Source organism: Haemaphysalis longicornis, unplaced genomic scaffold (assembly GCF_048455015.1).
Source record: "Haemaphysalis longicornis isolate Haplotype H1 unplaced genomic scaffold, Haemaphysalis longicornis Haplotype H1 scaffold_6, whole genome shotgun sequence".
In the NCBI taxonomy this organism is placed as follows: domain Eukaryota; kingdom Metazoa; phylum Arthropoda; class Arachnida; order Ixodida; family Ixodidae; genus Haemaphysalis; species Haemaphysalis longicornis.
This window is the reverse complement of record NW_027526407.1, coordinates 144,608,574-144,619,758: the sequence shown is the minus strand read 5'-3', so window position 1 is coordinate 144,619,758 and position 11,185 is coordinate 144,608,574. Positions and strand designations below refer to the sequence as shown.

The 11,185-nt window shown below is 52.7% G+C and overlaps 3 protein-coding genes across 3 annotated transcripts; 1 reads left to right on the top strand and 2 right to left on the bottom strand.

Moving 5' to 3' along the window:
- Positions 1-1,228: 1,228 nt before the first annotated feature.
- On the bottom strand, positions 1,229-4,748 carry LOC144141972 (uncharacterized). The gene has a single exon (XM_077673405.1). It carries the CDS (start codon positions 4,624-4,626, stop codon positions 1,453-1,455), a length of 3,174 nt encoding a protein of 1,057 aa, XP_077529531.1. The 5' UTR covers positions 4,627-4,748; the 3' UTR covers positions 1,229-1,452.
- A 444-nt stretch (positions 4,749-5,192) lies between these two features.
- On the bottom strand, positions 5,193-7,303 carry LOC144143282 (uncharacterized). The gene has a single exon (XM_077675057.1). It carries the CDS (start codon positions 7,059-7,061, stop codon positions 5,193-5,195), a length of 1,869 nt encoding a protein of 622 aa, XP_077531183.1. The 5' UTR covers positions 7,062-7,303.
- Positions 7,242-10,961, top strand: LOC144143280 (solute carrier family 22 member 16-like). The gene is made up of 3 exons (XM_077675054.1): positions 7,242-7,250; positions 7,891-9,026; positions 10,805-10,961. The coding sequence occupies exons 1-3, from the start codon at positions 7,242-7,244 to the stop codon at positions 10,959-10,961; spliced, it is 1,302 nt and encodes a 433-aa protein (XP_077531180.1).
- Positions 10,962-11,185: the final 224 nt, after the last annotated feature.

The window sequence follows — 11,185 nt, the reverse complement described above, 5'->3', positions numbered from 1 at the left end:
ATAAGTTTGCGTAGCCGTTAGTCCATTTAAGAAGAAAATAATACTAATAATAGCAGTTTTATTCGTACTCAGAACGGGTGGGGCCAAGCGCAGATCGCTGCTAAAAGCGCCCATGCCATTGCAGCCGACACCCAACTTTAGACGCGTCCGACAAGTTTACGTAGTCATTACTGCATCTAAGAACCCAACACATCTGTCTAGACTTCGTTTCATCTTACATGTCTGCTGAGTACGCCACCAAAACATACAAAGCACCGAAGCAAACACTACAAAAGCAACGTGAGGCTGTGTAGTCCAATTCACCGGCCCATTCCACTGACGAGGGGAGCGCCGAGTGGTGGCGCCACCCGTGCAGCTGCCCGGTCACTATGACGCCTCCCGTAGTGAGGGCTCCTGATATTTTAGTGCTATAATCTCGACCAACTGGCGCCTTTGCTTTTAACCTCAATCTAAAGAACCGGCGTGGCACCCAAGAACAACCCCGCCCCCTTGGGACCACCAGCCTATTGCCTTACCAGCTCAGCCACCACAGCGGGTGTGTGTTATTTATGCATTGGTACTGCAGGTCAGGAGGGGCGGGAGGGGCAACAATACAAAAAAGACTGAGCAAAACCAGAGTAGCATCGTCACAGACAATGCAGGAGGCACATCGAATACATTAGGATACATGAAAGTACATAACATAATACAAGAAAAGACAGCGAATCACTTTATAACCCTATTACAGTCCGAACCAAAAAATTGCGGGATTCAAACACACCATGCGGCAGCGAGTTCCACTCTGACACTGTGCCTGGGAAAAAGCTGTTTTTAAAGTTCTTGTGCGAGCGAAAATTGGTGTTAGAGCGCGCTTATGACTGTGGCTTGATGTCGTGGCAGTCAGGGGTGTCACAATTATGGGGAGGACTATTTTCAACTTGCCAGTTATACAATAATGCAAGAATGAGATTCTACTAATTTTCCAGTGTGCTTCTAGTGTTGAAATATTCGGTTTCATCAAAGATGTTTTGGCAAAATAAATGTTACCGCCTTTTTCTTGAATATTTTCCATCTGGTGGGAATTCTTTTTAGTAATAGTGTCCCTGACAACTGCGGCATATTCAAGTTTGGACCGTATAACATTCTATGCGAGAAGCTTTCTACCTACCGGGCGATTTTTTAATCTTCTTTTAGATGCAACTGCATCTCATTCACTCGCCTTGTCCATGCAGAGAGAGAGAAACAACTTTATTGAATCGATCCGGCAGTTCAGGGGAGGGGGTGTGGGAGGGGAGACTCTTGCGTGCCCGCTTGCCCCACGGAGGCGGCGGCCGTGCTGCGAGCCCGAAGGCGAGCACCGGTCGTCTCACGCTCCTAGGGGAACGTGGCACGTGCTGGACCTTGTCTCTGTGGGTAGTCTTGCTGCTTCTTCGTTGTGGTGTTCCATGTCTTCGTCCTAGCCCCGCGTTCACCCTATCCGTTGTCTCGCAAGCGAGACGACGTCCCGGGTTTCTGCCGGTCCAGGAGCTCGAGGACGTGCTGGACGACGGCCCGTTGATTACCGAGTTCTGTGCTGATGAGCTTGCTGCAGATCTCGTCTGGCAACTCGTTGTCTTGGGTGTTGGGTGCAGGGGGCGAGCATTCCCAGAGTATGTGGCTCTGGGTGGCTCGCGCCTTCTTGCACCGTTGGCACGTGTCTGTGTGATATATCTCCGGACAGACGTGTTTCGCCCATACCGGAGTCCATATCGCTCTTGCCTGTAGTTGTCGTAGGGTGGTCGCTTCTTTGCGTGTTAGGTCCCGATGAGGCGGTGGGTATCTGTTACGGTTCGCTCTGTACCATTGCAGAACTTCCCCGTACGTTGTGATGGCATACTCTTCGCTGTTCTCGTTCTCGGCAGCGGCTTCTGTCGGGTTTGCCTCGCGTATTGCGGGGAGCGATGACGGGAGCCCGCGTCTTGTTAGCGCGTGCGCCTCCCTGTCTGCTTCCTCGTTGCGATTCGGGCCAGCCGACGCGTCCAGCTCGCCAGCATGCGCCGGGAACCACTTGATGGTGACGTTGGTTGCCAGTCTTCTGTTCTGTGTGATTGGGGCTAGTGCTCTTGCCGTAGTGGGGTGCACGTTATTCTGCGAAAAGTTGGAGACCGCCGTTCTCGAGTCGCTTATTATCGTGCGGCAATCCGGTACGTGCAGCGCCAGCACGATGGCGTATTCTTCTGCCTGCGCTGGCGTCCTGCACCGTATGCTGCCTGAGGTGACGAGTTCTCCGGTGCTTGCGTTGATGACCACCGCCGCGTAAGCGTTCCGTATATTGTGATATTTGGCCACATCCACATAGTAAGCATGTGGATCGTTGGCGTGGCTTTTGGTTAGAGCCACAGCCCTTGCTGTTCTTCGCTCTTGATCGTTCTGTGGATGCATGTGTCTCGGTACAGGTGGTATCCGGATCTTGCGCAGTACGTCTCGGGGTAGAGCGGCCGCTTCTTTTGGCGAGGTGTGTGGGATTTCCACGCCGATCCGCTTCAGGATGGCTCGCCCCGTTCTGGTTTGAGCCAGGCGTTGGTATTGCGCTGTTCGTTGTGCTTCCATGATTTCTTCGAGCGTATTGTGTACGCCCAAAGCGAGCATGTGTTCTGTGCTCGTGTGGTGATATAATCCGAGGGCGCTCTTGTATGCCCTACGGATGGCGGCGTCGATTGTTTTCTTCTCGTCCGCCCGCCAGTTGTGGTAGGACGCTACGTATGCGACGTGACTGATTGCAAATGACTGTGTTAGTCTCAGCAGGCTGTCCTCCTTCATGCCGTGCTGTCTTGTGGCCACCTTGTTGATGAGCCGAACGGCTCGAAATATCTTTGTTTGTAGTTCGTTTACCAGGGTCTTTTCGTTGCTGCCCTTGTCTCTGAGCCTTAGACCCAAGACTTTGAGTGTTTTGACCTTGGGAATTTCTCCCCCGTCGCCCGTCTTGATTGTGATGTCCACTGGTCTCTCCTTGAAGCGTTTGCCTCGTGGAGTGATTAGCATCAGCTCTGATTTTGCCGGTGAGCACTTTAGCCCCGTGGGCTGTAGGTAATCTTCCACCGCTGACACCGCCTCTTGCAACGCCGCCTCGATCTGTCCGTCGCTGCCTTGCGTTGTCCAAATCGTGATGTCATCTGCGTATATCGTATATTTAACGTTCTGGATGGTGTTTAGCCTGTTGGCAACTCCAATCATCACGAGGTTAAAGAGCAGTGGGGAAATCACCGACCCTTGCGGCGTGCCCGTGCTTCCCAATTGTTTGGGCGGGAGCTGTAGGTCCCCTGCTACTACATGTGCGGTGCGTCCGGTCAAAAAGTCTTTAACGTATGTGAAGGATCTTCTTCCCATGTTGAGGTGTGATACTTGCTTGAGGATGGCCGAATGGTGCACGTTGTCAAACGCGCCCTGTAGGTCCAGCCCCAGTACCGCTGTGTTGTCTTTGGTCTTTCCGTCCATCACTTCGTGTTTTAGCAGTAACATGGCGTCCTGCGTGCAGAGTTTGGCCCGGAAGCCGAGCATGGTGTCCGGGTATATGTTGGTTTCCTCCAGGTATTGCTGCCAGCGGTTCAGCAGGACGTGTTCGAGTAGTTTCCCGGCGCATGACGTGAGGGATATGGGCCTCAAGTTTTCGATGCCCGGTGGCTTGTTTGGCTTTGGTATTAGGACCGTCTTGGCGGTCTTCCATTGCTGTGGTAATTTTCCGTCTTTCCAGCACCGGTTGAAATATTTAGTGAGGGCGGATATTGCCGTATCACTTAAATTTCTCAGTGCCTTGTTGGTGATCTGGTCTATCCCGGGGGCCGACTTGCAATTGATCGATTGGAGCACCGCACGCACTTCCCACTCCTCTATATCTGCGTCTAGGAGTGCGTTGTCCGCGCCAGTGTATACCGGTAACGGATCCACCGGCGTTTCCGGGAGATATTTGTTGTTGAGGCGCTTTTTCACCTCGTCTTCGCCCAGTTCTGTGACCGCCTTGTGCAGGGTTCTGTTGAGTATGTATTGTTGGGTTCCTTTGGTTTGTTGCTCATCCAGCAGGTGCCGTAGTAGTTTCCAGGTCTTGCCCTTGTGTAACTGGCCGTCTGCTTCTTGACATACAGCGTGCCACTTCTGCCGGCACACCACCTTACTGTGTTTTTCGATTTCGATGTTAAGTTGTGCTATTCTTTTCCTTAGTTTCCTGTTGTGGCGTTGTCGTTTCCAGCGATTTTTAAGTGAGTTTCGGGCTTCCATGAGGTGCGCTAGGCGGCTGTCGATTTGCACGCCGTCTGCTTCGGCGTCGACCGTTTGCGTGGCGCTCTGGATCGTGCCGTTGAGCAGGTTCGCCCATGTCTCAATGTCTTCTATGGTTTCCGGGCCGTTGGCTTCTAATTTCTGTCTGTAGTCATGCCAATCCACAATGTGCTGTTGTCTGCTTTCCTTGATGTTGCCTCTGATGGGTATCTCTATCTCGAGGATCTTGTGGTCGCTTCCCAGTGTCTCCTCGGTGTTTCTCCATTTCACCCTTAGTGGCCTCGTGGTTTCGCCCAGAAACGTCAGGTCCGGGTTTGTGTCCCGCTGCGTTGATGTTAGTGCGTTTCTTGTTGTGGTTTCCAGGTCGTTAATCAGCTGGTAGCCCATTTCTGTCATGTCGTCCAACAGGTGCTGTCCCTTCTCGGTGGTTTCGGGGTAACCCCAGAGTCTGTGCTGTGCGTTGAAGTCCCCTGCAATGAAATTGATGTTGTCCCCCGCGATCTGCTTCGTCTTCTGGATGAGTGCCTTAAACTTTTGCTTGTGTTGCCTTGGGTTGCTGTAGAGGTTGACTACCGTGATGCTCGTGCGCCTTTTGCGTTTGCCGGCCACGATTTCAGTTGTCACGAGTTCAATAGCGCTGCGTGGCACGAGATCGTGTTCTATTACAATGAGTCCCTTCTTCACCAGGGTGCAGACTCCCCTCCCCTTTTTAGATCCCGTGTCACGGGTGCTTGGGGGGGATTTCGCAAACGATCTGTACCCTGGTAGCGTCGGTGCTTCGTTGCTAAGCGTTTCTTGTATGATGATGACGTCGGGCGTATTTTCGGCTTGTAGTATGTATTGTTGAAGCTGTGCTTTCTTCTTCTGAAAGCCGTTGGAGTTCCATTGCCATATTATTAATTTCCCGCTGCGCTGTTTTCGTGCTTGGTGGTTACCTTGATCCTTTTTAGCTGTGCTATCCATTATGGTTGGGTTAGGTTCAGCGCTTGTTGTGGTATAATGCCTGCTGCAACGAGTGCTTGGATGATTACGTCTATCTTGCGATCGAGTGCGTCGACTTTCTGCTCGAGTGCTCCGACTGTCTGGTCTAGGCGGCCTATTTTCGTCTCCAGTTGGTCCTGGCGTTCTTCGAGTCTATCCAGCCTCATGTTGACCCGCCTTTCCCGTGCGACTTCGAGCGCCCTCCGTTTTGGTGCTGGTCCGTACGGTCTGTCTGCCTCTCCCGTTTCGGTTTCGGCGTTGTCGTTGTTCTCCGCGCTAGGTTGTGCTTCCATCTCGATGTTATCTTTTTCCTCCTCCGGTGGCGGGGGTTGCGGGGTTGTTTCTTGTAATCTTGGCTGGGGCGAGTGCTCCCTCAGCTTCAACGCTTGATTGTTCTGCGCATCAAGGAATGAGTTCAGCCTTGCAGTTAGCTCGGCTAGGCTCCTCTTCAGCTGCTCATTTTCTTGTCGTAACGCTCTGTTAATTTGGTCTAGCGCTGCATTGGTGTGTACCGTTTCTTGGGTCTTGGCGGCTTGGGCCCAGTTGAGCTGTCGCGCCGGTTGTTGTCTTCCTTGGTTGCAGTACATCTTCTCTTGCGAGGTAATTCCCCGGCTCGTGGAGCGGCCTCTGCTTTTATCGCGTTTCCTCGAACGGCTGCGCCCTCTTCGGGTTCCAGGCGTCTCGCCTTGCTTTTGTTGCTGTTGTTTCCATTTTCCTCGTGAGGGCGGGGACAATTCTGGGAAATCCACTTGCGATAGTGATGACCTTTCATTGATCTTCTTTGCCCATCTGCGCTGAGTGACGACAAAGGGCACTTTGTATTTGCGTGTGCAGCCTTCTGTCCCCGTGGCGTGAGCTCCGTTGCACAGCTTGCAACATGGCTTGCATTGCCCGTCGTGGTCGGGTGCCGGGTTCGGTGCGCCGCACGCGAAGCAAATTTTGGTCTCCGGCGTGGGACACACGTCGGCGCGATGGCCGATCCTCCCACATGTTCTGCATACGTCGTAGTGTTGCTTGTAGATTCCGCACGGAACTCTGCACGGGCCGTACTTGACACTCCTCGGAACCTTCGTCCCTTGAAATAAAATGACCACCGATGTTGTATTGCCAATTCTGTGTGCTTCCAGCGCTAATGGGTTGGCCGGGTGCATAATGTCGTTCTGTATGTCTTCGTCCGTGGCGTCCAGCGCTATGCCTCTGATGACTCCCTTCGCCGTACCGTGAGGGGCGGTACGGTAAGCGTATGTTTCGTAGTTCTTGCCCCCGATGTACAGGGAGCGTACGTTTGCATATTTGTTTGCTCGATCTTCATCTGGTGTGCTTACCACGATGATGTTTTGCGTCGGGTTTGTGCAAATGGTGTCCGCCATGGCCACGGTTTTGGCAACGCTCGCTGCTGTGATAACTGCCGATAGGACTACGTCAACCTCGAGCCTTGCGAGGCAGAGTCCTCCCCTTGGTCTCATGATGACTTTCCGCTCCTCCTTCGGTAGATTTACCGGTAGGCGCGATGCTTTGGTAACCCTTGCTACGATTCGCTTTGCTTGACTCTCACTGAATTGCGAGGTTGACTTGCTGTTTTGAGTGTCCTTGCTAGCCTGGGGCTGAAGTTGGATTTGACTTACTTGCTTCGTTGCGGTGGATTTCCAACCTGCGGTGTCTCTCGGGTTCAGGTCGCTGCCTTGGACCGCGATAACGGTGCGGCCGGCGTTGTTGAGTACCTCCGTCGTCCTCGACGGCGTGGTGGTGTTGTTGCTCTCGTCGGCGCCAAGTTCCATGTCCTCCATGGCGAGGGCCGCAAAACGGTTGTGGGTGACAGCAGCGTTGGGTTGAGATGATGTCGAGGCCATCTTCGGAGTCGAGGAGCCGAGCGCGGCGAGCGCCGGGGCTACCGGCGTCTCCGGGCGGCCGGCGCAGCTGTGCGCCGCGGCCGAACTCGAGCTAAGCCTAGGCGAGGCCAGTTAGGCTTAGTTCCGCGCTCACCGGTAATCGGCGAAAATTCGGAACTCACTCGGTAAACCGGGCCAAAAATGGTGTCAGTAGAGTCCAGAGATGTTCACGGACACAAAGGAGTTGAAATCCGGTCGCTCAAAGTCAATTAACTCGGCGCAATTAGTGAGATCTGCGGAGCTCATGTGGAGCACGTCTGCTCTCCACGGCGACCGCAGCGCCACCCCCCTTGTCCATGCAGCGTCGTCGGCGTTGTTGTCGTCCGCCCCTCCCCCATTCTCCTCGCCGCGCGAGCTGCGCTCTCCGCCGCTCACCCCCTCTCCCCTCCGATGCCCCTGTCTCGCGAGGGGCATTGGATTAGATTCGAATGGATTAGCTTGGCTTGGCTTGGCTTGACTTCGCTTGGCTTGGCTTGGCTTGGCTTGGCTTGGATTGGATTTGGATTGGATTGGATTAAAGTGGATTGTGTTGGATTGTGTTGCGTCATAGCCGCGGCAGACGTCCAAACAAGCATTTGTCACAAGCACTTTGTGAATCCGGCTTGATGGATACCAGTCACAGAAATAACCCGAATAAGTTCGGGATGGCTGGTGATAATTTGATGTACTGGTTACTGCTACGTTTTTTCTTCTTGTTTAAATGTATTTCATTGGCGAGAAAAGGAAAACGAGCTTATTCCGGAATGTTTATGCGGGTGGTTTGATTCCGCCTTTTCATTTCGTAACGCAGGAAGGTACGCGGAACGGCAGCTCAGTGGTATCCTGTGACCGGTGGGACTACGACATCGCCAACCGACGAGACAGCATCGTTAGCAAGTTCAACCTCGTCTGCGATCGCCAGTACCTGTACGGGCTGTCCTACGTTTGCGCAATCTTGGCAACCGCAGTGCTGTCGCCCCTGGCGGGCTTCGCCTCCGATCGCTTCGGCAGGAAACCCGTGATCATGGTTTGCGCTTTCACCTGGCTCATCACTGCCATCGGCAACAGCGTCGCCGAGACCTACGCAATGTTCGTCACCACCCGAGTGCTAGATTACGCGGCCGCCAACGCTACCTTTACCGTGATTTTTATACTACTCTACGAGGTCACCGGAAACGCGAGGCGCTGGCTCTTTACCATCCTCGCCACGGCCGTGGCAGGCACGTTCGGTCCGCCGTTCGTGCACGTCATGTCGGGCATGGAACCGCGTTGGGAGTTGAGCCAGGGCATTCTCCTCGTTCCGACGGCCCTAACAGTTCTCTGGTGCTGTCTTCTCAGCGAATCCCCCGCCTGGCTTCTTGCCACATGGGATCTAGAGCGAGCACAGGCTGGCGCCCTGGAAGCGGCCCTTGTGAACGGGGTAAGCGTGCCCAAGGCCAAGGCCACTTTCTTGGCCATCGTCAACCAGATGCAGAAGATTACGCCTAGTCAGACATCTACTACGGGTTCATCCTTTGCCCAGGAGCGAATCTTTCAACTGAAAACTACTCGCCGCAAAGCTGCTGCAGCCTTTTTAACCAGATTTACTCTCAATGCCATGTACTTTGGTATGGTGGCTACTGAAGAGGTCTCTGGAATGAGCTGGCAGCTAGTCGATGTTTTCGTGACCACAGCGTACTATGCCGCTGTCTGCTTGGCCGTAAAGAAGTACGGCCCGAAAAATGCGGCTCTGATCGCCCTGGGCGTGGTCTTCATGCTCGCCGCGTCAAAGATCCTTACCATTGTGTTCCGCAGTGAGGATGCGCAGTCAATCCTGAAGGGCGGTACGAAGATTGCCGTATCCGGGGCGTTGAGCGTCGTTTTGTTCTACATCGCGGAAATCTTCCCTACGGATCGGCGGAGCGTAGGCATCAGCATGGCTCTCTTTTTTGGCTCCTCCGGAACACTGTGCGCCATTTTTTTGAAGAGGCTTAGCGGTGAGCACGCGAAACTGGTGCTCAGCTTATTTTCTGGGTTTATGGTTTCGCTCAGCATTGCGGGAATCCAGTGGCTTCCGGAGGTATTCATTGAGAAGCCCCCGAAAAGAGACCCGGTCATGAAGAGCGAGCGGGAGAGAAAGGAAGCCCTTGTGGCATCATTGGGAAACCCGAAAAGAAGTCCTCCGCTCCAGCTGAGCACTGGGCCATGCAGTAGGCAGAAAGAGCCTGCCGGTCGAACCCCATCGTCAGTGCTCTCGGTGTCTGAAATGACGCCGAAGACATCTCGGAAATCATGCAAGCGACGGCCGCTTCATCACAGTTTGCCTCCTCCTGCCAAAACACCTTCGCCCTGATAAGTAGTTCTCCCTCACCCGACGCCACCAGACAAATCGCTTGAGTGAACACTTTTTACTGCTCCTTTTTGCGTGTTTGGTTCGCCATAATCTGATAAATTTGTTCTATCCAGAGCGTGCCTATCGGTTGTCGCGTTTCAGCTCCCTGAACGGAAAAATGCTCCCGTGTAAATTGTTCACTGTGCAGTGGCGGATTTTTTAATTTGTGGCCGAATTGCGCGTTGGTGGTCTCCGAGATTACGGCGAAAGTGCTTCTTAATCATTTTTTGGCGACTTTTTTAGAACCTAACGATGCAGTTATCGTGACTTTAGGAACAGGGTGTTTGTTATTCGTTCGATTACTCTGGACATCTGCGAAGCTAGAAAAGGTGTAAAATACCGCCATAATGAGAAAACGTGCTGTGACTGCAAAGTGCTGGTTTCAGTGTTTCGCCACTCACACTGTGCTAATTGACACTGCTGCTAACGACCTACGACCTTGGAGATGCATGAAGTGTCCGCGGCATAGTTTCCGTGTTGTGTACGTTGGTCATGTGGGTTTTTACGTATGCTGTAATCTACAGGAGTCGTATTTTTGTTTGAAAAGATGAAACGCAAGCATAACACCTGGACTTGATGATAGGCGTTGTTTACTGCGACAATCCGAATGACACAAACATTTCTTGAAAAACAGAAATCTCTTTTTCTCCGTCTAAATTTATTCCTTCCTGTCTGCAGCGAATATAACAATGCATTGAATGCGTTTTTTAGCCAAGTAGCTGTACATCCGGCGAAACCCGTAAAGGGCAGTATAGCGAGAAGGTTCAACATATATCGAGTTATTGGTTGTTTGTCATAATGAGTTACTTCGCCGTGGAGTCTTAGGCAATTAGGAATCCCCATCTGCTTTCAATACATGAACGTTCAGTGAAGTATTACGACGTGAGGAAGAGACGCATGAGGAGTGCATCTACGAGACCAGGTTTCTAACATACGCCTTCGGGAGACGTGTGGTTGCAGGAAGCGGCTGAAGCTGCCGTTTTACGAGAAATGGGCCAAAACAAATTATGCGACCTCCCCTTACAACATGTGTCTTAAAGAACGTCTTTCGATTGACAGGCAGCAAGAGGCTGGCACGGCAAGACTCGATTTTATTGGCGCATGCGCCTTTTAATACTGAGCGGTCTGGCCCACAACTTCCAGACCGGATAATGCTACAATCACCCCTTCTTCGGGTAAACGGCCGGAGTAAGTAAAAGAAAAAGTAAAAGAAAAAATGCAACAGAAAATGAGAGAAAATGAAAAGCTACAGAATTTGCTTAAAGTCCTTTGTGCGTAAAAGTTTTGATGGTGGGCGTTTGATGTGAGTGGATTTCCGAGTCTACTGTCCCGTGTTGTTGCTCGTCCCACGCAGCTGCTCCTTGGTCGTTTGCCGGGTTGTCATCACGCTGGAGTGTCTGGCCTGCACAACACCCGGCTGCCGAACAGTGGTTGATGCCAGAGCATCGTCGACAGTTGGCTTCGGCCATGGATGGTCGGCCACGTCTCCTCTGGTCGAGTCTGGCTGGTAGACTCTGCTTTATTGAGGCCAGTCTTCTGCTGCCTGTGGTTGCCGTGCCGGAGTAGCTTCTCCCGCAATGTCTTCATATTCCTCGTACATATACCGAACATGGTAGCCTAATTTAGCGGCCGTGGACCACCGTTCGCGCCTGCCGCCAGTCGCTGCCTCATTGGCCGCTAGGCAATGGCACCAAGAACGAAAGTTGGGCGAGCAGCGGCTGATGCCTTGGAATGG